Here is a 23,529-nt window from a genome sequence, read left to right as displayed (position 1 = left end):
CCAGGGATGGGATGATGGTCCCCAGGGATACCATACGGAACTTCAACTTTATCATCTATCTGTTGAGTTCCCGCAGATCCAGGATAGGTCTGAGACCCCCCTTTGCCTTGGGGATTAGGAAGTAGCAGGAGTAAAACCTCATGCCCCATTCGTGTTCCGGTACCTCCTCTGTGGCTCCTTTGGCAAGGAGCATCTGCACCTCCTGGAGGAGGCGCTGCTCGTGAGAGGGGTCCCTGAAGAGGGACGAGGAAGGGGGGTGGAAGGGGGGGGCGTGAAGTAAATTGGAGGTGGTACCCAAATTCCAGAGAGTGCGTAAGACCCAGCGATCTGACGTTAGCCGGGACCACGCAGGGAGGAAAAGGGAGAGGCGGTTGGAGAAAGGAGGGAACGGATCCTTTGACGATACTGGTACGACGTCCTTGGGCGCACCTTCAAAAGGAGGATTTTGGCCCTGTGGAAGGTTTGGAGGGACCTTGGTTCTGGCCCCCTTGGTTGCCTGACTGCCTCCGGCACCCAGTTCTACCCTGCCTTCTAGCAAAGTCCTGTCTCTGACTGGGTTGAGGGTAAGAGCAGTGTGGCGGGGGGCGGAAGGGCCTGCGCTGAGTCACTGGCGTGTGCATGCTGAGTGAGCGCATAATGACCCTGTTATCTTTTAGGCTTTGCAGCCTAGGGTCTGTCTTATCGGAGAATAGGCCTTGCCCTTCAAAGGGGAGGTCCTGGATTGTATGTTGGAGCTCCGGGGGAAGGCCAGATACTTGCAGCCATGAGATACGACTCATAGTAACCCCGGAGGCTAGGGTCCTGGCCGTTGAGTCCACGGCTTCCAGGGAAGCCTGGAGGGAAGTTCTAGCCACCTTTTTTCCCTCGTCCAGGATGGCCGCAAATTCCTGTTGGGAGTCCTGCGGGAGCAACTCTGTATTTGTCCGCTGCCGCCCAGGTATTATAATTATAGGGGCTACGGAGGGCTTGTTGATTAGCCACACGGAGTTGGAGAGCCCCTGCAGAATAGTCTTTGCGCCCCAGCAAGTCCATGCGCCTCACGTCTTTTGATTTCGGGGCTGGAGCCTGCTGACCATGGCGTTCTCTCTCGTTGACAGACTGGACAACGAGGGAGCAAGGAGGGGGATGGACGTAAGTATTCGTAGCCCTTGGAGGGCACCATATATTTACGTTCCACTCCCCAGGCAGCAGGTGGGACAGAGGCCGGAGACTGCCAGATTGTGTTGGCATTGGCCTGGATCGTCCGTATAAAGGGGAGGGCCACTCTCATAGGGGCATCAGATGATAAAATGTCCACCACTGGGCCCTCTACCTCCAGGACCTCCTCGACTTGCAAGTTCATATTCTGTGCCACACGCCTCAGGAGGTCCTGGTGGGCTCTCAGGTCGATTGGTGGAGGGCCTACCTCATCTGAAGTTCCGGCTACTGCCTCATCAGGGGAGGAGGATGAGGAGAGACCTGGGACAAGCAGGTCAGCTGAGGGATCTTCTTGGTGGACAGCCTCTGTCTCCCTTAGAATCTGGGAGTCCTGTGGCTGGACCGACACTTCCTCTGAAGCAGAAGGAGAAGGGCGGCTTATAATGGCTTCCGGCACCCGGTGATCTGATGTGGCAGAGCGCGATGGGCCTGGATGTGCACCTTGGGCCTGATGATATGCCCAAGGTGTCCAGAATGCCCACTGTTGAGGTCTGTAATCCTGAGTCTGGGGCTCATGGAATATCGTGGCGGGCACATCGGCGTCTCTGTCTTGGGCATAAGCACTGTCCGCCTGCAAAGACATGGACGGGTGCCGGGATGGCCAGGGAGAGCTGAAAGACCATGGTAAGAGTCCCTCTCTGTCGCCGTTGGTGATCTCCTCGGCACTGGGGATTGGTACCTGGCGTCATACCGGTGCCGAAAGCGAGACCGGGACCTGCGCAGTGCTGGGAGGTCAACCTGGATCTCAAAGGTCTGCGGTGGGAATGGCTGCGAGAGTCGCGGTGCTGGGAGTGGTGCAGGGAGCTGGAGCGGTACCGAGAGTACTGGGCCGGAGGCTGAGACGTCGATCTATGCCACGAGTATGACTGGTACCGAATAGGCGAGCGGTGCCACGACTGCGAGCGGCGTCGGGACCGTGATCGTCGATGAGACCGTGAACAGCGCAGGGACCTGGATCGTGATCGGTGCCAGTCTGCCGAGCCAACTGAAGGAGGTCTCATTATGGCTGGCTTGCCTCTGGAGTGTAATACCCGTACCGGTGGTGCCGGGGGTTGAGGCAGGACAGACTCTGTCATGGCTATAAGGTCCCTGGCTGTGGAGAATGTCTCCGGTGTAGAGGGGACCTTAAGCTCAACCACAGGCCTCGGAGGGGAGCTCTCAGGGACCAGACTCGATGGCCCTTGCGGGACCAGAGTCGACGGTACCGCAGCAGTCGGTGCCGCGGCAGGTGAAGGTGCCGGGCGGTCCGAACGAGGCTGCGTCTGTGGCACCGAGGGAGTGGAGGACTTTGACCTCTTCTGCTTCAGGGAGAGAGATTGGTGCCGAGCAAGTCCCTGCGCCAGAGATGGCTGGTGCCGCGGTCTCTTGGCGGTGCCGGCACAGTCCGGTGCCAGAGGAGCGCTGCTAACAGAGTGCTCAGCGCTCGGTGCCGAGGACAGAGGGTTCAAAGCTGCCTCCATAAGGAGATTCTTCAGGCAAAAGTCTCTCTCTTTCTTTGTCCTCGGTTTAAATGCCTTGCAAATACAGCACTTATCTGTAATGTGCGATTCCCCGAGGCACTTTAGACAAGAGTCGTGGGGATCACTTGTGGGCATCGGCTTATGACAGGCCAAGCACGGTTTGAACCCCGGTGAACTGGGCATGAGCCCTGGCACCGGATGCGGGGAAGGGGCTAATGCCCAAACTCCGCTGAACTATATACACTAACTATTTAAGAATTATCAAACTAACTATAACTATATATAAAACCAACTATATACAACAAAGATAGCGAAGAAACAAGGAGTAGCTAGGGAAGTGGAAGACAGCTAAGCCGCGCTCCACTGTTCCAACGACCAACACAGGCGGTAAGAAGGAACTGAGGAGCGGTTGGGTGGGCAGGGGTATATATCCGGCGCCATGGCGGCGCCACTCCAGGGAGTGACCCAGCCGACTCACCAGAGGTTGCTAGGGTAAAAATCTTCCAACGAACGTGCCACGCGCACCTAACTGGAATGGATATGAGCAAGCACTCGAAGAAGAATCTTTAGCTCTACTCATCATTACTGTAGCGGTATGGTGCAATTTTAATAAAAAATAGCTTTCCTTTCAACTAGAAGCTTCAAATTTCCCACTTTATCATGGAAGCTTACCTATATATTATTTTAAAAGTTAAATTTAAAAACAAAAAGTTACATTGTATCCTGAATATCTGACCCAGTAAGTCAATTGCAAATTAAGAGCCAGGTTCACCATCACACTCCAGTTGCTTTGTATTGTTCTAGCAATGCAAAGCTACAGTAAGCAGCACAGACTGAACAGACAGCTTATCTTGGTCAGAAAGGATTCTGGACTTCTAAGTACAGTGAGGTTTTTGCACAGTTACTAATTCTGAGACATGCTTTTTGGAGCTAATGCCTCTTAGAGAGGTAGGCCTTGACGGATGGATGGATCACACACACACACACACACACACACACGCTAGATGTCACGGGTTTGAAATATGCTGCCATGAGGGCTTGGATAACTGGAGATCAGTGCAGTGTTGGGAGATCAGACAAAACCTGCAACAAACACTATCTGATCAGTCTGAGGAATCTGGGTATTTGAGGTTGCTCAATCAAAGAATGAAAACACTGCATAAAGAACACAGCTCAGGGTTAACACGTGCCTTGCTATGATGCATTATTGCAAGGCTATCCAAACCACCCTGGAGAAGCTCTAGAATAACTGGGATTCTAGCTTCCTTGTGCCAGAAATGAAACTTGACAAGATAAATGAGCAGGTTAGTGAACAGGAGCAGCGAACAAGGGAGTTTTGCAAAAGGGGTTTAGAGGGGGAATGGGAGAGTGGGGCGCTAGATATACTTAACATGCTCTAAACGTCTTTAAGCTTAAGGCCAAAAATACCACCTGATAAAAAACAAAAACAACACCACCACCACCACAACAAAGAATAGTAAATAGAAAGAATAACAAAGAACAGTAAATATGGCAGGCGACTAGCTTGGCTTAACAGTGAAATCCTTGCTGATCTTCCACACAAAAAAGAAGCTTACAAGAAGTGGAAGATTGGACAAATGACCAGGGAGGAGTATAAAAATATTGCTCAGGCATGCAGGAGTGAAATCAGGAAGGCCAAATCACACTGAGTTGCAGCTAGCAAGGAATGTTAAGAGTACCAAGAAGTGTTTCTACAGGTATGTTAGCAACAAGAAGAAAGTCAAGGAAAAAGTGTGGGCCCTTAATGAATGAGGAAGGCAACCTAGTGACAGAGGATATGAAAAAAGCTCATGAACTCAATTTTTTTTTTGCCTCTGTCTTCACGAACAAGATCAGCTTCCAGACTACTGCACTGGGCAGCACAGTATGGGGAGGAAGTGACCAGCCCTCTGTGGAGAAAGAAGTGGTTCAGGACTATTTAGAAAAGCTGGACGAGCACAAGTCCATGGGGCCGGATGCACTGCATCTGAAGGTGCTAAAGGAACTGGTGGATGCAGTGGTGAGCTGCAGCTAGTTCGCACCGGTTCGTTAGAACCGGTTGCTAAAATTAGATGCCGGTGGAGAACTGGCTGTTAAAGAGCCAGACAGGTAGGAGAACAACTCTGGTTCGCGGGCCGGATGTGGCCCGCGGGACCGTCCTGTCCCCCACCTGAGCTCCCAGGATTCACTGCTCCCCCCCACAGAGCCGGCAGCGTGGTCAGCAGCCGCCAGCTCGGCAGTTCAGCTGAGCTCCAGCTTCATCCTGCTGCTTTGAGTGGCCGCCAAGGTAAGGGGGGTGTGTGTGTGCTCTAGGGTCACCAGGGGGGCAAGTGGGGCAATTTGCCCCGGGCCCTGCAGGGGCCCTGGCCCCACAAGGATGTCCCCCCCCCACCTCTAGCCCCTCCCCCCGTGGAGCCGCAGCGTGGCCAGCTGCTGGCAGCTGGGCAGCTCAGCTGAGCTCCAGGGTCCTCCTGCTGCTTTGAGCGGCCGGCAAAGGGGGAAGGGGTGGGCTGCGAGCTGCAGCGTGGCTAGCAGCTGGGCAGCTCAGCTGAGCTCCTGAGTCGCCCTGCTGCTTTGAGCTGCTGGCAAGGTAAGGGGGGGGGGTCTGCGAGCTCCGGGGCCACGAAGGGGCAATGGGGCAATTTACCCCAAGTCCTGCAGGGGCCCCCGGCTCCACAAGTATGTGTGTCCCCGCCCTGGCCCCCTCTCCCGCTTCCCACCCCCTTAAATCAGAACTATTTATAGGGAACCGGTTGTTAAGATTTTGGCAGCTCATCACTGGGTGGATGTGACTGCAGAGCCATTGGCCATTATCTTTGAAAACTCATGGTGATCAGGGGAGGTCCCGGATGACTGAAAAAAGGCTAAGGTAGTGCTCATCCTTAAAAAAGGGAAGGAGGAGGATCCAGGGAACTACAGACCAGTCAGCCTCACCTCAGTCCCTGGAAAAATCACAGAGCAGGTCCTCAAGGAATCAATTCTGAAGCACTTGGAGGAGAGGAAAGTGATCAGGAACAGTCAGCATGGATTCACCAAGGGAAAGTCATGCCTGACTAACGTAATTGCCTTCTATGACGAGATAACTGGGTCTGTGGATGAGGGGAAAGCAGTGGACGTGTTATTCCTTGACTTTAGAAAAAACTTTTGATACAGTCTCCCACGGTATTCTTGCCAGCAAGCTATAGAAGTATGGGCTGAATGAATGGATTAGAAGGTGGTGTGATAGACCCAGGCCAGTTGGGAACAGCAGAGTAGAAGGGAGATACACTGACCACTGTTCCCTGAGTGACCAGAGAAGGGGCTGCTCCAGGCTAATGAGAACACCTGACTCCAATTAACCTGCTAAGAGTCAGGTGAGGCTGTTAAGCACCTAACTCTAATTAAGGCCGCTCTGATGCTATAAAAGGGCTCACTCCAGTCATGTCAGAGGGAGCCAGAGGAGAGGAAGTGCATACAAGGAATTGGGAGCAAGAAGTGTGCAAGAAGCTGAGAGTGAGTAGGCATAGTGCTGGAGGACTGAGAAGTACAAGCGTTATCAGACATCAGGAGGAAGGTCCGGTCGTGAGGACAAAGGTGGTGTTGGGAGGAGGCCATGGGGAAGTAGCCCAGGGAGTTGTAGCTGTCGCGCAACTGTACCAGGAGGCACTCTAGACAGCTGCAGTCCACAGGGGCCTGGGCCGGAACCCGGAGTAGAGAGTGGGCCTGGGTTTCCTCCAAACCTCCCAACTCCTAATCAAACACAGGACGAATTGACCTGGACTGTGGCTTCTACCAGAGGGGAAGGTCTCTGGGCTGTCTCCCAACCCGCAGGGTGAATCTGTGAGGTGAGCAAATCTGCCAATAAGTGCAGGACCCACCAAGGTAGAGAAGGAACTTTGTGACAGTGGATAGAAAGATGGCTAGATAGTCGGGCTCAAAGGATAGTGATCAATGGCTCCATCTCTAGTTGGCAGCCAGTATCAAGCGGAGTGCCCCAAGGGTCGGTCCTGGGGCCATTTCTGTTCTATATCTTCATTAATGATCTGGAGGATGCCATAGATTGCACCTTCGGCATGTTTGCAGATGACACTAAACTGGGAGGAGTGGTAGATACATTGGAGGGTAGGGACAGGATACAGACGGATTTAGACAAATTAGAGGATTGGGCCAAAAGAAATCTGATCAGGTTCAACAAGAACAACTGCAGAGTCCTGCATTTAGGATGGAAGAATTCCATGCACTGCTACAGACTAGGGACCGAGGGGCTAGGCAGCAGTTCTGCAGAAAAGGACCTACAGGTTACAGTGGACGAGAAGCTGGATATGAGTCAGTGTGCCCTTGTTGCCAGGAAGGCTAACAGCATTTTAGGCTGTATAAGTAGGAGCACTGCCAAAAGATGGAGGGACGCAATCATTACCCTCTATTTGGTATTGGTGAGGCTTCATCTGGAGTATTGTGTCCAGTTTTGGGTCCCACACTACAAGAAGGATGTGAACTAATTGGAGAGAGTCCAGCAGAGGGCAACAAAAGTGATTAGGGGGCTGGAGCACATGACTTATGAGGTGAGGCTGCTGGGATTATTTAGTCTGCAGAAGAGAAGAATGAGGTGGGATTTGATAGCTGCTTTTAACTACCTGAAAGGTGGTTTCAAAGAGGATGGATCTAGACTATTCTCAGTGGTACCTGATGACAGAATAAGGATTAATGGTCTCAAGTTGCAGTAGGGGAGGTTTAGGTTGGATATTAGGAAAAACTTTTTCACTAGGAGGGTGGTGAAGCACTGGAATGGGTTACCAAGGGACATGGTTGAATCTCCTTCCTTGGAGATTTTTATGGTTAGGCTTGACAAAGCCCTGGCTGGGATGATTTAGTTCGGGATTGATCCTGCTTTGAGCAGGGGGTTGGACTAGATCTTCTGAGGTCCCTTACAAGCCTGATATTCTATGATGATGTTTCCCAAGGTGCATTACTTTGCATTTATCAACATTGAATTTCATCTGCCATTTTGTTGTCCAATCACCCAATTTTGAGCGATTCTTCTGCAGCTCTTCGCAGTCTGCCTGGGACTTAACTATCTTGAGTAGTTTTGTATCATCTGCAAATTTTGCCCTCTCTGTTTACTCCTTTTTCCAGGTCATCTATGAATATGTTGAATAGGACTGGTCCCAGTACAAACCCCTGGGAGACACCAATGTATACCTCTCTCCATTCTGAAAACTGACTCTAACCCTAATTCCTACCCTTTGTTTCCTATCTTTTAACCAGTTACCAATCCATGATAGGACCTTCCCTCTTATCTCATGACAGCTTACTTTGCTTAAGAGCCTTTGGTGAAGGACCTCCTCAAAGGCTTTCGGAAAATCTAAGTATACTATATCCACTGGTTGTATGAGCACAGCTCAGATTAAAACAGATATTACCAAAATTCACCAGACACTGTCGGTAATTCACACCCATGGTGTTCTGTACTGAACGTCAAGAAGAGCTCTCTGAACCACCAGTCCTACAGAACTGCTCATATTGAGACTGAAATTCTCATGGTTCTGGTTAAAATATCCCCATCACAGAAAAGCTTTATGAAGATCAAAAACTTCATAACAGCAGTTGCTTCTGAGCAGCATTTATCTATAGCCCAGTATTTCCAGCAGCTGGAATTGATAGTGCCATTCATCCCTGGGGTTAGAGTCCATATGAGGCATTTCTGGAAGTTCTTGTTCAAGACATGGAACTGCTCGCCAGAAGTGGTGGAGAATCAGGTGTCAGATCCAGACCATATTCTGATGTCCCTTAGCAGATGGACGAGTTCCGAAACCATGCTGAAATCAACTCTGTTCTTGTTCCAAACCTTTCGGAACACTCACTACAGAAGCAAGCCTCTCAGGCTCTCACAAGGAGTAATGGTCTCAAGCTGCAGTTTAGGTCGAATATTAGGAAAAACTTTTTCACTAGGAGGGTGGTGAAGCACTGGAATGGGTTACCTAGGGAGGTGGTGGAATCTCCCTCCTTAAAGGTTTTTAAGGTCAGGCTTGACAAAGTTGGGGATTGGTCCTGCTTTGAGCAGGAACATGGACTAGATGTTCTCCTGAGATCCCTTCCAACCCTGATATTCTATGATTCTATATTTCACATTTATGGGTAATATGGCGCCCAGTGCAGCCCATCAGTAGAACTTTTTCCAAGCAGTACCCATTAGAGTGCATGTGTGACTCCTTAAGCCTCTCTCCTAAACATTTCCAAATGTTCTGAAGGCAATGCTATATAAAGGGGTGCTGTGCCCTCTAACACCTCAGTTCTTTCCACTGCTAACCCAGAGAACAGAACTCTGAGAAAATGGGGAAGGTGAGTGGGAAGTCTAAAGAAGCAGAGTCATGTAGAAGAACTCCAGTTACAAGTATGGAACCTTCATTTCTTCTTTGAGTGGTTCTGCAAATTCATGCATATGAATAGTTTGGCAAACAGTTGTGAAAACTCAGGAGAAGGGAATAGAGTCCTAATTAATCAATGATTAAAGCACTGCTCTACCAAATCTAGCACCTACTCTTGAAACAAAATCCAAAACATCATGTTTAGTAAAGGTATGGACTGACTTCCAAATAGCAACCTCACTCCAGAACACAGGGTCCAGGCATAGCAATTGATCATTGATTTCTCCATAGTATTCCCTTTGCCGCCCAGGCAAACCCATCTAATTTCCCATCATATCCAGACCAAATCCAGACACCTGGTCTGTGAAAATCCACGATCCCCATCCCCTTCCCTAAAAAATGAGAGTAACCATGAAGCTAGAGCTTCAGTCAGTGTTAGAGTGGGAGTAATAAAGGAGTTGTTTAGTGACTGGAGAAATCCAGTAGTTAGAGCCCAGCAAATCTGCAGATATCAGCATCTGTGGATGCGAATATTCACAGACCATGTTTGCAGATCATGGCTCTACCAATGGTGCTAGTCCATAACCCTGATGGGGGCATGTGTTTTTGATTAGATTTCAAGAAAGTCAATGCTGTGTCAAAATTTAATGCATACTCTATGCCACACATTGATAAATTACTGGATCACCTAGGTGAGGTGGAGTACATTACCACCTTAGATCTGACCAAAAGGTATTGGCAGATTGCCCTCATGCCTGAGTCCGGGGAAAAATTGCATTGGCCACCCATATGTGATGGGGTAGGGAGGCCATATACCAGTAGAGAAGGGGTTAAGGGAAAACTTATAAGCCCATCTAGCCCAGTCCTGCTATACCTGCGGCCAGTGCCAAGCCTGGTTCAGTTCAGGGCTGACTGGCCCTGAAGAAGGATGAGCTCTGCCAGCAGGGTTGTGGAGAGATGGGCCTGCTAGCTGGAGCATCCACTGGGGAGGAGCAGTTAGACCCCAAGGATTGAGTAAGGGAAAGGTAAAGAAACTGTTTGGAAACTAAGCACAAAGGATAAGGCAGGGATGCTCTATGGGAGGACTGGTGAGGACCCAGTATTAATTTGGGTTTGCTTTTTGTCAGGGTCTCTCTGTCTCCTCACAACCCAATAAAGCCATGGAGTCCAGGACTGATCGCCAATAGTTGGGAAACATATCCCCAGAAACATATCTGTAGAAAGAGAGCCAACTGTCCAAAAGACTGAGGAAAGGCAGATTTAGGTGGCACAAGTTTTGACGGTTCAGGTCTCTTAACTCTTTTTCTATCCTCCTATAACTGAGGATCCAACCTCAGCTCCATTGTTGATCTCACTGGAGACAGCAATGACAGTGAAGGATGAACAGACATAAAATGCAAAAACAATCTGCCAGGTGATCCTGTAACAGTCTTTGGAGGAGGCAAAGATAGATCTGGAGAAAGACTCTTCCCTTTACAGGTGAAGGGGATGCAGATCTAGGAGCTGATGATGCCTGTATCTCTCTCACCCACATCAATCCCTCACTCAGATCCAAGGAGTTCTCAGAAACAGACCATCAGCCACCACAGTACAAGTCTTTTTCAGGTCCAGGAGGGCCCCAAATGGGAATGGATGATGAATTAGAGAAGTATCCCTAGAATTTGAAGTGGTACCCAAAACTTACTTAAGTTTCAGATTCAGAACCACAGATAGAAAGCTAACATATGCAACCTAGCAATGCTTAACGGTGGCCATCTTCTCCCTCACCCTTTTTTCTTCAGAGCAGACACAGCCAGAACTGTGATGGACTGCAACCCTGTATTCACACTCTACACACCACTGTAATAATCTTCATACAAAATATGCCTTGTAAGGTATCATCTGAAAAATAATACCTTGCTGTTCAATATCATGGTGAAATGTATGTAGCAATATTATATGTAAAGTTATGAACAAAAGCTGAAATCATGACTGAAGGATGAGACAAATCTCGGGAGCAGGTAAAACAGTTTCTCAAAGATAGAGGAGAGGTTGATGCCTCTAGCCAGGTGCATTCAAAGCTGATGGACAATCCCCTATCTAGTGGCCATTCTTTGGCAAGGAGTGGGGGCAGGAACAAACAGATCTGCATCTTAGCAAACAACAACATGGAACCTCTTTCACCACCAGACTCTTTGGCTCTGTCCTCACAGTGAGAATGAATTTAATCTAGAGGTAATCTTCAGGAAAATGCACTTCAAAGAGTAACTGAACTACAAAAGTGAGAGGCAAAAACACCTCAAGTGGTCTCTATCCATATCTTTCTTGTTCCCCTAAGACGACAGAAGAAACAGTCTATGGACTTTGGGGGAAGATCCTAACCTGAAACTAGGTCAGCAATTACTGGCAACCCGTGGTAAGAATTTCACCTTGAACCAAGTCCAGTTTGTTACATTTATAGAGCACTTTATCTTTCTCTCTTGTAAACATTTCTGACTTTAATGCCTTATACTTGTATCCACTTAAAATCTCTCTCTGTAGTTAAACAAACTTCTTTTATCCTTTAATTAAAACTAATCCAATGTTGCCTTTAAACTAAATTACGTAGGTAACACCACTTATGGTAGCAAAAACTGATCTCCTTAGAGGGGCAACAGACCTAAATATATCTGGACTGTCCAGAAGGGGGCTGGAGAGTGCCCAACACATGTTTCAGGGTGGGGTGGGGTGAATCTGGGACAGGAAATGCATTGGAGCCACCCTGCAAATAGTAACCAAGGCGGCTGGAAGCCAGAGTGTGGCTGGTGTTTGCTAACAAGCTGCTATACACAGATACTCAAGGTGTGACATGATGCTGTTTACTTTTTGTGAGGGGCCCAGGTTGAGAGCTACAGTAGCAAAGCATTGTGAGGAACCCCAGATTGAAAGACAGGGGTGAAATAGTCCCTCACAGGTCTGGATTGCACCTCTGAGTGTCATACCAACATCCTAGGATCCTTAGACACCAGCTGTCTGCTTTGACACCTGGATGGCTTTAGCAAGAGGATCCAATTACAAAGGAATAGGAGCCAGAACCAGCAGAGATCCTGATTGAGATTCTTTAGGCACCTTAGTTTTGCTAGACGAAGCAACTGAAGCCAAAACAGCTCTCATGTCTTTGGATCAGATGATCTTCTGGTAGTCAATGTTTTAGCAGCAAGACTGTCTTTAAGTACGAGCACCTGCAGTCTGCTCTGTCTGTGCTTATGTGCTCTGGCACATAGAACACCCAGAAGGAGAGTGGCCTTCCCGAAGGCACATAAGGCACCTAATGGAGTCATCCAAAGGCAGGAAGAAAGCTGAGCATGAAGCACATCTCTTAAAACCCCAGTTTCTGTCATTACAGGAAATCGAACCTATAAAACTATACTAACCAACTACACTTAACACTAAAAACAAATCCCAGAAGATTTGAGAGGCAGATCGAGCAGGGACCTCAACCTCTGACCTGGCATGCGCTGACGGGGCTGGACCACTCCGCTCCACACGAGTCAGAGGTCTGGATCTCAAGGGGGATCGCAGGCTGCCCAGTTTGGGTCTGGCCACACGCCTGTCCTTGTCTCGGCACCGCTGTGTCTTGCCTTGCTTCTTGGCAGGGGAGTGGTGCCGACTGGCGGATTGAGCTTCGCTCCACACCGAGGATGTGGTGCCTGGTGCCGGATCGGGTCAGCGCGCCGGTGCTGGGGCCAGAGCCGACTCCACAAGCAGAGCCCAGAGTCGGATCTCACGTTCGTGTTTAATCCAGGGCTTGAAGGACTTACAAATTTTACAGCGCTCAGTTATATGAGTCTCGTCCAGACAGCGAAGACACTTGGAATGTGGATAGCTTCTGGGCATGGAATTGTGACAGGAGTCGCATGACTTGAAGCTTGGGACTCGGGGCATGTCCTTAGCCAGGCTACTAACTGGAGAAACCAGTAACCGTCGAAGATTGTACTACTAAGGAAGACACTACAGCAAAGCTGGAGCATAAGTTCCGACTACCTTCACTGGCAGCGAGAAGGAACTGAGGGTGAGGGGAGCGCGCAGCACCCTTTATGGCGTGATATAGAGGCGCCACTCCAGGGGTTGCAGCGAGGCTCCCCCACTACGGGTACTGCTAAGGAAAAAACTTCTGGCAGCGGTACACGTGGCGAGCACACACACCTACTGTGGAACACACCTGAGCAATCACTAGAAGAAGAACAGTTATGGAAAGGCAGGTAACCATTTTTAGTTCAAGTGATTGTACAGGTCCATTCCATATTAGGTTGCTCACAAGCAGATTAAATGTGGAGGCGGATTCAGAGTCTACCCTATCAGCATTGTAGAACAGCCTGTCTGAAACTGGACTGATGGAAAATGACATAATAAGCAGAAAAAGTGTGCACTGATGACCAGTTTGCTGCTTTGCAAACATTCTGAATGGGTATTTGTGCTAGAAAAGCTGCTCAAGCTGCTTCTGCTATAGTCAACTGAGCCAATATTCAAGGAGTGGTGTGATACAGCTAAGCGGTAGTACAAAGAAATACAAGAGTCCTCTGAGTGGAAACTGGTTTGCCTTTCACTCCATCTGCAATTGTGACAAATAACTGCATTGAGGATCTTAAAGGTTCTGGTGCAGTCCAAGTAGAAGGCCCGTGCTTTCCTCACATTCATAGACTCATAGAAAATATTTCTATTTGGCCAGATAAGTACGCCTAGTTGAAGGCTCTCTGTTGTTCAGAAGCACCTCCTCAATGTTTTTCAGAGAAGCATCCACTCTGTCAAGTGGAGGGCCTGTAGGTTGGGATGGAACAGATAGCCATGTTCCTGAGAGATCATGTCTGAATCTAATGGGATTGGTAGAGGAGGCCTTGCTAACATGGTTGAGATGCAGCATTGTCGAAGCCATGCTGGTTCTATTAATATAAGGCAACCATGATCCCACTTGGCCTCAAATAGGACTCTGGATAGTAATCGTATCGGAGTAAAGGCATACAACTGGGAGTTCATCCATGATAACAGAAAAGCATCCAAAAATCCAGTGCTGTGACCCTCTTGGGATCAAAATTGATGGCATTTTCTGGTGGCCTTTGTTGCAAACAGGTCCACTTGTGGAGTTCACCACAGCTGGAAGATGGATCTGGCTATGTCTGGACATAGTGACCATTCATGGTGAGAGGAGAAAGACTTGCTTAAGTGATCTGCCAATGTCTTGCACTCCCCTGAGAGGTAAGCAGCTTTGAGGTAACTGAGTTGGTTACGCAGAACTCTCAAAGTAGAACTGCTTCCTGGCACAGTGGGAAGGAATACATATCTCCCTGTCTGTTTAAAAAACACAGTTGCTATATTGGCTTTTAACACAAACATTTTTTTTTGCAGAATACAAGCAGTCCTTGGACTTACGACACAATTGATTCCTGAAAATTGCATTGTAAGTCGACACGTCGTAACTCAGAACCGCAATCCACTCCATTGCAGGACCGAGCATCATAAAATTGAAACTAATTGTTGCGAGTTGAATCAGGGTGCCAACTCTGATGCTGCGGACGCGGTCTCTGGAGCCCAATCACATTGCTGTCTGGGCAAGGGGCTGAACTGCACCTCCGAGCCAGAGAAGTCGTCACCCCCTGCTGTCGAGGCTTGCTCCCACTGGCAACCGGTGCTGGGAGTGGTCCAACTGGTGCCGGGAGTAGGGACTGTCCTCAAGGTCTCAGCGATGGTGACCAATGGCACGATGAAGACGGGTGCTGAGGAGATCGTCTATGCCTGGGCAAGCCCCAGTGTGTAGACAGAGATTGAGAGCATGATGCCAATGACTTGTGGTGGCAAGCCAGAGACCTGGGCTGACGTGGAGACTAAGAATATGGTGACTTAGGGCTCTGTCTTGGCTCCAGAGATCAGTAGGGCTCACTTGTCTTGTGTGAGGTGTGACAAAGTTCTTCCTCTACCTTGGTGGGTCCTGCGCTTATTGGCAGATTTGCTCACCTCAGTAAACTTCTCCTGTGTCTGATCAGGAGTTGGGAGGTTTGGGGGGAACCCGGGCCTGCCCTCCACTCCGGGTTCCAGCCCAGGGCCCTGTGGATTGCAGCTGTCTAGAGTGCCTCTTGTAACAGCTGCATGACAGCTACAACTCCCTGGGCTACTTCCCCATGGTCTCCTCCAAACACCTTCTTTATCCTCACCACAGGACCTTCCTCCTGGTGTCTGATAACGCTTGTACTCCTTAGTCCTCCAGCAGCACACCCTCTCACTCTCAGCTCCTTGCGCCTCTTGCTCCCAGCTCCTCACATGCACTTCCTCTCCTATGGCTACTCCTCGCCTGACTGGAGTGAGCTCCTTTTTAAACCCAGGTGCCCTGATTAGCCCTGCCTTGATTGGCTGCAGGTGATCTAATCAGCCTGTCTGCCTTAATTGGTTCTAGCAGGTTCCTGATTACTCTAGTGCAGCCCCTGCTCTGGTCACTCAGGGAACAGAAAACTACTCATCCAGTGATCAGCCTATTCCATTGCTGCATATAGTGCGAGCTGTGGCGGGGGTGCTCTTAAATCTCCAGGCACTGGGAGCTGAGAGGAGGTCAGCTGCACATTCAGCTTGGGCCCTTTACTGCTCCCTGGAGTTGGTGGCAGATCCTTTTGTGGGGGCAAACTCCATGGGGCTGAGCCCTTTTGCAGGCCTGAGCCCTTTTGCGGGCCTGGAGTGTCTGTAAGGCCCAGACAGGGTCCTTTGCCCAGAGCCCCCTTGTCGGGCTTGCTTGGTGTCGACTTTTGTTTTTTTCTTCGGCACCAGTGACCAGGGGATTGGTGCTGGGAAGAGCCTGGTGCCGGGGACGCACTACGCACTGAAGCCGAAGCACTGTGTGCCGTGTCAGACCGTTCTGGCTCCAAAGCTGGGCGTAGGGCAGCCTGCATCAGGAGGGCCCTGAGACATATGTCATGCTCTCTCTGTGTCTGAGAATGAAAGTTCTTACATATGTGACAGCGCTCCTTTATGTGGGATTCCCTGACGCATCTTACACAACTCATGTGGGTCACTAACAGGCATAGGCCAGAGATCGGGACCCTGCCTGGGACAAAGTCCCCACCCCATCTCCCTGTCCCAAGAGGGAGGGGTTCCTGTGCTTCAATGTAATTTATCTGGAATTCACCCACCCAAGGATAGGCACTGGAGCAAATCCAGATTATGTGAAGAGTCCAATGGGGGCTTGGAAGTTTGAAAGGAAAGCTCAAAGACCTAGTAACTTCGTCTTTGTTCAGTAAATCAAGTGGCCTTTTGTACATAGATACGGATTTCTCACTTACTGCACTCCAATGATGCATGAAAAATGGAGATGTTATGTGCTTCTTGGCTGGGCACAGATTACCCAAAGCACTCCTTGCAGTTTGACATGGAGTCCCAGCTGTGAAGGTTGGAGAGAAACCCTTTTCTAGACTTAGAACCAGTTTCTCTGGCTGAGCTGCTGTGCCCCTACTTCGCAGCCCACAAACCAATTCCTCTTCTGAACCTGAAACAGAGCTTCATAGAAGAAGCAACCTTGAATTTGGAGAGCACCTCTGATATGAACAGGAGTGGGAATCCTTTCGGGAGGAAACTTGCTGCTCTTGGTTGAGCTTTTCCACAGTGAAAGGAGAAATCATAAGGCCCTGACGCGTTGGTCTGTCTCAGAGCTTCATGCCCTGGCACAGGAAGGTCATCTGGCTAGTAGTAAGCAGACCAGAGATTGCCCTCAGAAGCTTCTGACAGGCAACCTCACAAATCGAGCACCTCTTGGACTTTGATAGAAACATGCAGAGCAACTCTGCATATGTGTGTGCTGGGTCAGGGATGAGGGAAAGAGTAGGAAGACAAAGCCCTGTAGAGAGACGCTACACCAGAGGGCTGGAACCTCAGTACCTTGGTGATTCCCAGGCTGGAGAGAGGAGATATAAACTGAATGAGATTGCTATTGCCCAAATAAAGAAATAAAATCTAAAATATATAAAAACAGACATGTGAGAAAAAGCCAAATTGACTACTGCCATCGCCAGAGGCAGAACTGAAGAGGGGATAAGACTTAGCAAAACAAGACTCCTCAGAATTCTGCACCCCTCTTGTGGAGAGCTGGGAGAGAAACTGGGCAGCAGGAAGATACTAGGGATGCAAGTAGGATATAAAATCAAATGGGGAAAAAACCTTAAGATGAGCCTGTATTTCAAAGCTTAATACATACCGCAGAGGCCGTCTCCTTACTCTCACACAGAGCTCTTTCCAGATCACAAAGACTCTCCAGCCTGGTCCCTCTCTTCTTTCCATTTGGCACTGGCTCCTTTAATTTCTTCTGTTTCCTTTTAAGACCCAATGTTCCAATATCACATCTGGGGGACAAGACCTAAGAAACAGCAAAAGCACAACTGTGTGGAGCATTTCTCAGTGCATTTATCCTGGCATAACACATGGCCATGCACTCATAAATCCATTTAGAACACAAGTACCCTAAAACTTTGACTAAGCAAAGGTTATGTTGGGGGAAAAACAGTATCCAGAGGACTGAATCTCATTTACTGAAATGGAAGGGACCACAGCCAAATTCATCTTTAATATGGAGTGGAGGTCCATGGAGACTCTGCTGCAGCACTCATTATTCCCTCCTGACTTTAGCATTCAGCTCCTGGCCACACTGTAAGACTCCAAGGCTGCCCCTCCAGACACCTCCAGTTTATAAACTAGGGTCTGGGAAAAGGTTAGGAATTTCCAGTTGCTGCAACAGTTCAGATTCATATCCAGGCTAACGAGCAGTGTCACATGAACCTCTCTGCTCACACTGTACTTAAGAATTTGATATGGGAAGTTTGTCTGCACAGTTAGTCTTTGTTTCTAGTTTAGTTAGTCAAGGAAAATATAAAACAAGCCTCCTCCAGGCTGAAGAGAAGTATGCAGTAAACTTACAATATGCACAATGCCTCTAAAACCTTTTGCAAAAACATTTAATAAAATATTAATGCCAATTTCAGCTTTTTATGGGATTAATACCTACAGCAGTGAGGTGACTACTTAGACACGAACTCTGCGCATTACACATATTGAATCTATTTCCCCATGTTAAGTATCCTCACACCTGTCTAAAATGGACCATCTTGATTATCACTACAAAAGTATTTTTTCTCCTGCTGGTATCACTTCATCTTTAGTAATTAGCCTCTTACAGTTGGTATAGCTACTTCCACCTTTTCATGTTCTCTGTATGTATATATATTTCTTACTAGATGTTCCATTCTATGCATCTGATGAAGTGGGCTGTAGCCCATGAAAGCTTAAGCTCAAATAAATTTGTTATTCTCTAAGGCCTGGTCTATGCTGGTGAGGTGGGGGGGGGGGGGGGGGGAAATTGACCGAAGATACGCAACTTCAGCTATGAGAACAGCGTAGCTGAAGTCAACATATCTTAGGTCAACTTACCTTGTGTCCTCACAGCACGGGGTCGACTGCCGCCGCTCCCCCGTCAACCCCGCTTCTGCCTCTTGCCGCGGTGGAGTACAGGAGCCGACGGCAGAGCAATCGGGTGTTCCTTAAGGTGGCACAAGTAACTCCTGTTCTTTCTGTGCACATGTGTGGATACAGTTTAGAGTTCTTACCTCTAGAAGTGAGTAAGAGGAGTTCTCTGTCAGAAATGTATTGGCTGCACACTCCTTCCAAGCTTGAACATCTGCCACTAAAGACTCTAGCCTTGGCAGGTATTCCAGATGTACCGGGATAGAGCGACCTCTTGCCACAAGTTCCACAAGTGTGTCTAGCACAGGCACACGTCCTCCAGTCTAATGAATTAGAAATTAAGAGGTGCTTGATTTGTACAAGACAAAAACAGAACAAAGACGTTTGAATCAACTGGAGTGAGATTTTGTAAAACAGAATCTAGGCACTTTATTCACCTAGTGAGAACAGTCATATTTATGATTTTTTTTCAATTTTTGGTACCAGTTTGTTATCTATGTTTTTAAATGCCCTGATAATAAAAGTACATTTTCAAACTGAAAGCATTAAAAAAAAAAGGACAACTACAAAATAACTCCAGGTCAGAAAGACTCCCACAGCTGAAAGCTCCTAGCACCCACACCACCATGCATCCCTCTCTGCTGGAAAGCAAATGAAATTTTGTAGCGTGCCCTGAAGGTAAATCAAAACCAGTTTATGCACATCATAGCAGAGCTCCCCTTAAAAGCAGTCCCTGTTCATTTAATTAGGGAGCTACAGATCAAGTAGCTCCATCAATTGGAAGCATGGCAGAATCACATAAAGGAGAAGCGATTTCTGAAACAGGCAGAATTCAAACCAGAATTTAGGACTCTACAGGTTACAAACACCTTAAATTTCATCCAAAACTCAACTGACAAAAGGTTGCATAGCACTGATACTATGTACTGCTATAGGAAACAATGTTTGTTGTCAAGTGATTCAATCAAATACATTTTTAGAAATAGAAAAGGAGCTGAAATTAAGGGTGCTGCCACTCAACAAGGCTATGGAAGTAGAGAAAGAACTGACAGGGATTTCAATGCATGACAGTCTCTGTTAGCAAGAGTTAGGCTAGCTGTAACCCTAATAATGCGAGATTTGTAGAAGCGAGGATTGTGTGAGGTGAGTGGAAAAGAACTGTGTGAGAAATTGTTGTGACCTTGTGTCGATAATGAGGAATGTAGAATGGCGTCTAAATAGAAGTGAGAAAAATAAAATATCAAGATGGCCTATGTATAAACAAAATGCAGCTGTTGCTTATTATTTTATGCAACAAAAAGTATAAATGCCTGCTGTAATTGTTTACCTGTAGAGAGACCTGCCTGGGACTGGGACAACCCTGTATCCTAGGGCACTCCCTCCCTCTACACAATAGTAAAGAGAAAATAAAGTATCTGACTCTGCTGCACCCAACCAAAAAGTGATAACTAAGTTTTTCTCCATCAATTTTGGGGTTCATCCAGGATGGCAACGCCTACTGAGACACAGGCAGCTGCTATGGATAGTTCTCCTTCGAACCTCATGGCGCCACAAGAGAGATACGAGACCTTTTGAAATCTCTATTGTGGTATCAGAGGAAGACTGTCCATGGGGCCATTTGTCCCTGTTGGGTTTACGACATCTGAACGTATTGACTGTGCAGCAAGATCAGATGCAGAGCGGTACTGGGGAACTGTTTTGCCACCTCCAATAAGGTTAGTTTATGTGGTGCTGGGGAACTGTTAGTTTGGCCGCCCCCAATAAGGTTAATGCATAAGGGAAATGCATTAGGTATGCTCCGGTGCTGAGGGGCTTTTACCGCCTCAAGAGGGATTGTTACCGCCTCACGTGTATTGAGTCCAGACGTAAGGTATAGATGCATTGTGGTATTTAGAAATAGAGGCCTTGATGTGTATGTGTGTGTACACCGGTGTGAATGTGAAAGTGTAACAGTCAGCAGCGACCCCTGAACAGCTAGTAGCCTTATAATAGCTGGCAACCATTAAAAAAAATTGAACATCTCACAGACACAGTAGCCTGAACTTTTGAACTGTCTTCCCTTATCGGTCTTGAGGCAGTTAAAGCTGGTCCTAAGCCAGTTTTTGCTGAGCAAATTGCAGAAGTGCAGGGTTTGCTAACCACCAATCAAATGCTAACACGACCAAAGCCTGTGTGTAAGTGTGTATAAAAGATTCTTGGTATTTGTATGGAGCAGAGTCTTTGTACCAAGGTACAAAACTCTCCTTTCTTCTGCAAAATAAAGCAACCTTTCTTTATCCCTGTCTGGCTGTCATTGGCTCTCAGCTAGGCAGATCCGACATTTCCGTAACAGTTTCTGGCGACCCCAGATGGGATCCTCCTAGCTTGGACATCGGACGGTTGCGGCAAACTAGGAGCGGCGCCACCGGGGTGCTTAGCTCCTCTTCCTCACTTCACCACGGCCTCTGGGGTTCGTGCTCCGATAAAGTGAGCCCTAATAGGATAAGGAAACACTTCCCGGGTTCTGGTTATATTCCGGTTACCTGGTTACTGTATTTCTGTCTTATACCTTTGGGTGTTAGGTGTGTGGGCAGAACTGAGCTTCTTGTTCGTAATTCCTCAGGGTGGAAGCCATAGCGTGCAAAGAAGCCCTAAGGTCGTATTAAGATCCTTCTGTTCTGTCCTCTGTAGCAGTCAGTGTAAGCAGAAATTGCTGGCTTGGATTTTTTGGATTAGACCATTATTCCCTCCTTCTTTCTGTTTAATTCTCTATTCAAGTGCCAGAAAAGGGAATGGGTGGGTCTCAGCGGAAATCTTCTAAGAATAGCCCTTTAAATTACATGTTAAATAAACGGCTTTTACCCGGTGTTCAGAAAGGAATGTCAAAAAGGCGCTTATTGCAGCTTTGTACCCAGAATTGGCCAGCCCTGGGTACCGACTGGCCCGAGTTCAGGTCTTTTGACATTCCGACTCACTTAACTCCTCTGCGCCTGGTGCTGGAAAACCAGGCACCAAGACAAATGAATTATTGGTTCTTGTGGGACGATGAAGCTCATCGTTGGTTAAAGAAAACACAGATTCAAGCCCCTCTATGCCCAAAACCTTCTGCCCCTAAAGAGGCCAATTTTTGGGAAAAATATCCTCCCAAATAGAGTCCTCGACCTCGGCCACCGGTAGCAGCAGCACTACCAAGTGGGACGGGCTCAATACCTTCCTCTGCAGCCGTGGGTTCAGAGAAAGCAGCCCTATCACAGAAATCCCCACCCGGGAAAATTGAGGACACTACAGCTCAAGTAGATGAACCGGCTACTGTCGGGATAACAAGTAGTGGGTCAGAGTCTTTTAGCCTCTTGTGTAGTCCATCCCACACTAGATTGGGGTCAGTTTACGGCAAGAAACCCATGGGCAATTTAATTCAAGCACCCCTTCGGGTCATCCCAGTTCCAACGACAGAAGGGAATGTAGTGGACCATCACGTTCATGTTCGGTTTACCACAGCGGACCTTATGAATTGGCAAACCACTATGCCTCGCCTCAGGGACAACCCGGATGTCATCCATAGGCAATTCCATACCATTTTCCAGTTTCATAATCCCAACTGGCAAGATGTGGGCCAACTTTTAAATTGTTTGTTATGCACAGAGGAAAAGAAGTGGGTCCTTAGGGGTGCCCGACCTGCCAAAGAAGCCGGCGGCCATTCCCGCAACCTTATAACCCTTGCTAATCCGGCCCAATGAAACCTGAATAATCCAGCCCATCAGGAAATTTAAAGAGATTCTGGGACTGCATTTTAATAGGTATCAAACAGGCAGGCAAAAAAACCTCTAAATTGGTCAGAAGTTCATAATACTGTGCAAGGAAAAGAGGAGCACCCTTCCAATTTTTATAAAAAGCTTTGTAAAGCATTTTGTACCTATACTAACCTAGACCCCAAGACCGTGGACGCACAATCCACAGTCCGGCTTATCTTTATTTCTCAGTCAGCCCCGGACATCAAAAAGCAGTTACAGCAACTTAAAGGCGCTAAAAAATAATCCCTAAAAAACTGGTAAGCGTTGCCACCTGCGTATATAGCACAGAAAAAAAAAGGTATAAAAAACAAAGCAGGTAAAAATGCTGGCGGCTCTTGTAAATGCTGGGAATGAAAAACAAGGAGAGTGAAGGGAACCCCCCAAAAGGCAACCTAAAATGGAAAGGGGGGCCCCCCAAAACATGCCAAAAATATGTGTAACTATTGTAAGCAGCTTAGTCATTTAAAAAAAAAAGCGCCCATACTGATCAACTGGGCGGCAGCCCCGCCGCCCAGACCCACCGCAACACCAAAATAACTGTAAAAAAACCCCCAAACATTAACAGTAAAAAATGATGCCATTCTTCGTCACCTATTCTTCTGTCACCTATTCAAATAATTTTGGGGATTCTTCTGTCATCTATTCAAATAATTTTACCACTTATGTTTGTTCCTTCAGTGACCCCCGGGTCTGTCTAACTTTGGGAGGAACCGTTTATTCCTGTCTTCTGGACTCTGGGGCTGCCCTCTCCACTGTTACTGTCAAACCAAAGAAGGGAAACCTCATAAATAAAAGTATTCCGGTAATAAGTATAAGCAAAAAGCCATTTAACTGTTCTGTATTGCAAAAGGCTACTATAAAAATTTCTGGTGTCTCCGTCTCCCATGCCTTTTTGCTAGCTCCGGATTCCCCAGTTAATCTCTTGGGCAAAAACTTGTTGTGTAAATGGCATGCTCAAATTTTTTTTTTCCCCCCCAAACAGGATCGTCCTCCGGTTACCTCAAAACCAACTTCCCCAGCTGTGCGCTGTTCTGACCCTAGCTTCAAAGGACTCAATCCTACCTGTGGACCCGATCCTACCCAAGCAACTCAAAACAAAAGGTAAAAGCCTCCCTATAAAGCACTTTAAAAACAGACTTGAGCACTCTCCAAAAAAAACCAGTGCGTATAACCTTAAAGCCAGGCATTGTAATTCCTCAAATTCATCAGTACTCCATCCCCCAAAAAGCTCTGCTAGGCCTCCAGAACCTTATCACCACATTCCTGCGGACAAAAGTGCTAGTTCGCACCAAGTCTCCTTTCAATATCCCC

General features: G+C 47.9%; 1 protein-coding gene across 3 annotated transcripts in view; it reads right to left on the bottom strand.

The window, feature by feature from the left end:
• KDM5B (lysine demethylase 5B) overlaps positions 1 to 23,529 on the bottom strand; it is a 207,948-nt gene that overhangs the window by 32,804 nt on the left and 151,615 nt on the right. For all 3 annotated transcript variants that reach the window (XM_050956074.1, XM_050956076.1, XM_050956075.1), the window contains 2 exons: positions 18,592 to 18,771; positions 17,190 to 17,348 (listed from right to left, as the gene is read on the bottom strand). In XM_050956074.1, the coding sequence (XP_050812031.1) occupies positions 17,190 to 17,348; positions 18,592 to 18,771 (339 nt within the window). The remainder of the gene's footprint in view (positions 1 to 17,189; positions 17,349 to 18,591; positions 18,772 to 23,529) is intronic.

The sequence above is a fragment of the Gopherus flavomarginatus genome, chromosome 5, assembly GCF_025201925.1.
Source record: "Gopherus flavomarginatus isolate rGopFla2 chromosome 5, rGopFla2.mat.asm, whole genome shotgun sequence".
NCBI classification, from domain to species: domain Eukaryota; kingdom Metazoa; phylum Chordata; order Testudines; family Testudinidae; genus Gopherus; species Gopherus flavomarginatus.
The sequence above is the reverse complement of the archived record's forward strand: the minus strand, read 5'-3'. Positions and strand labels throughout refer to the sequence as shown.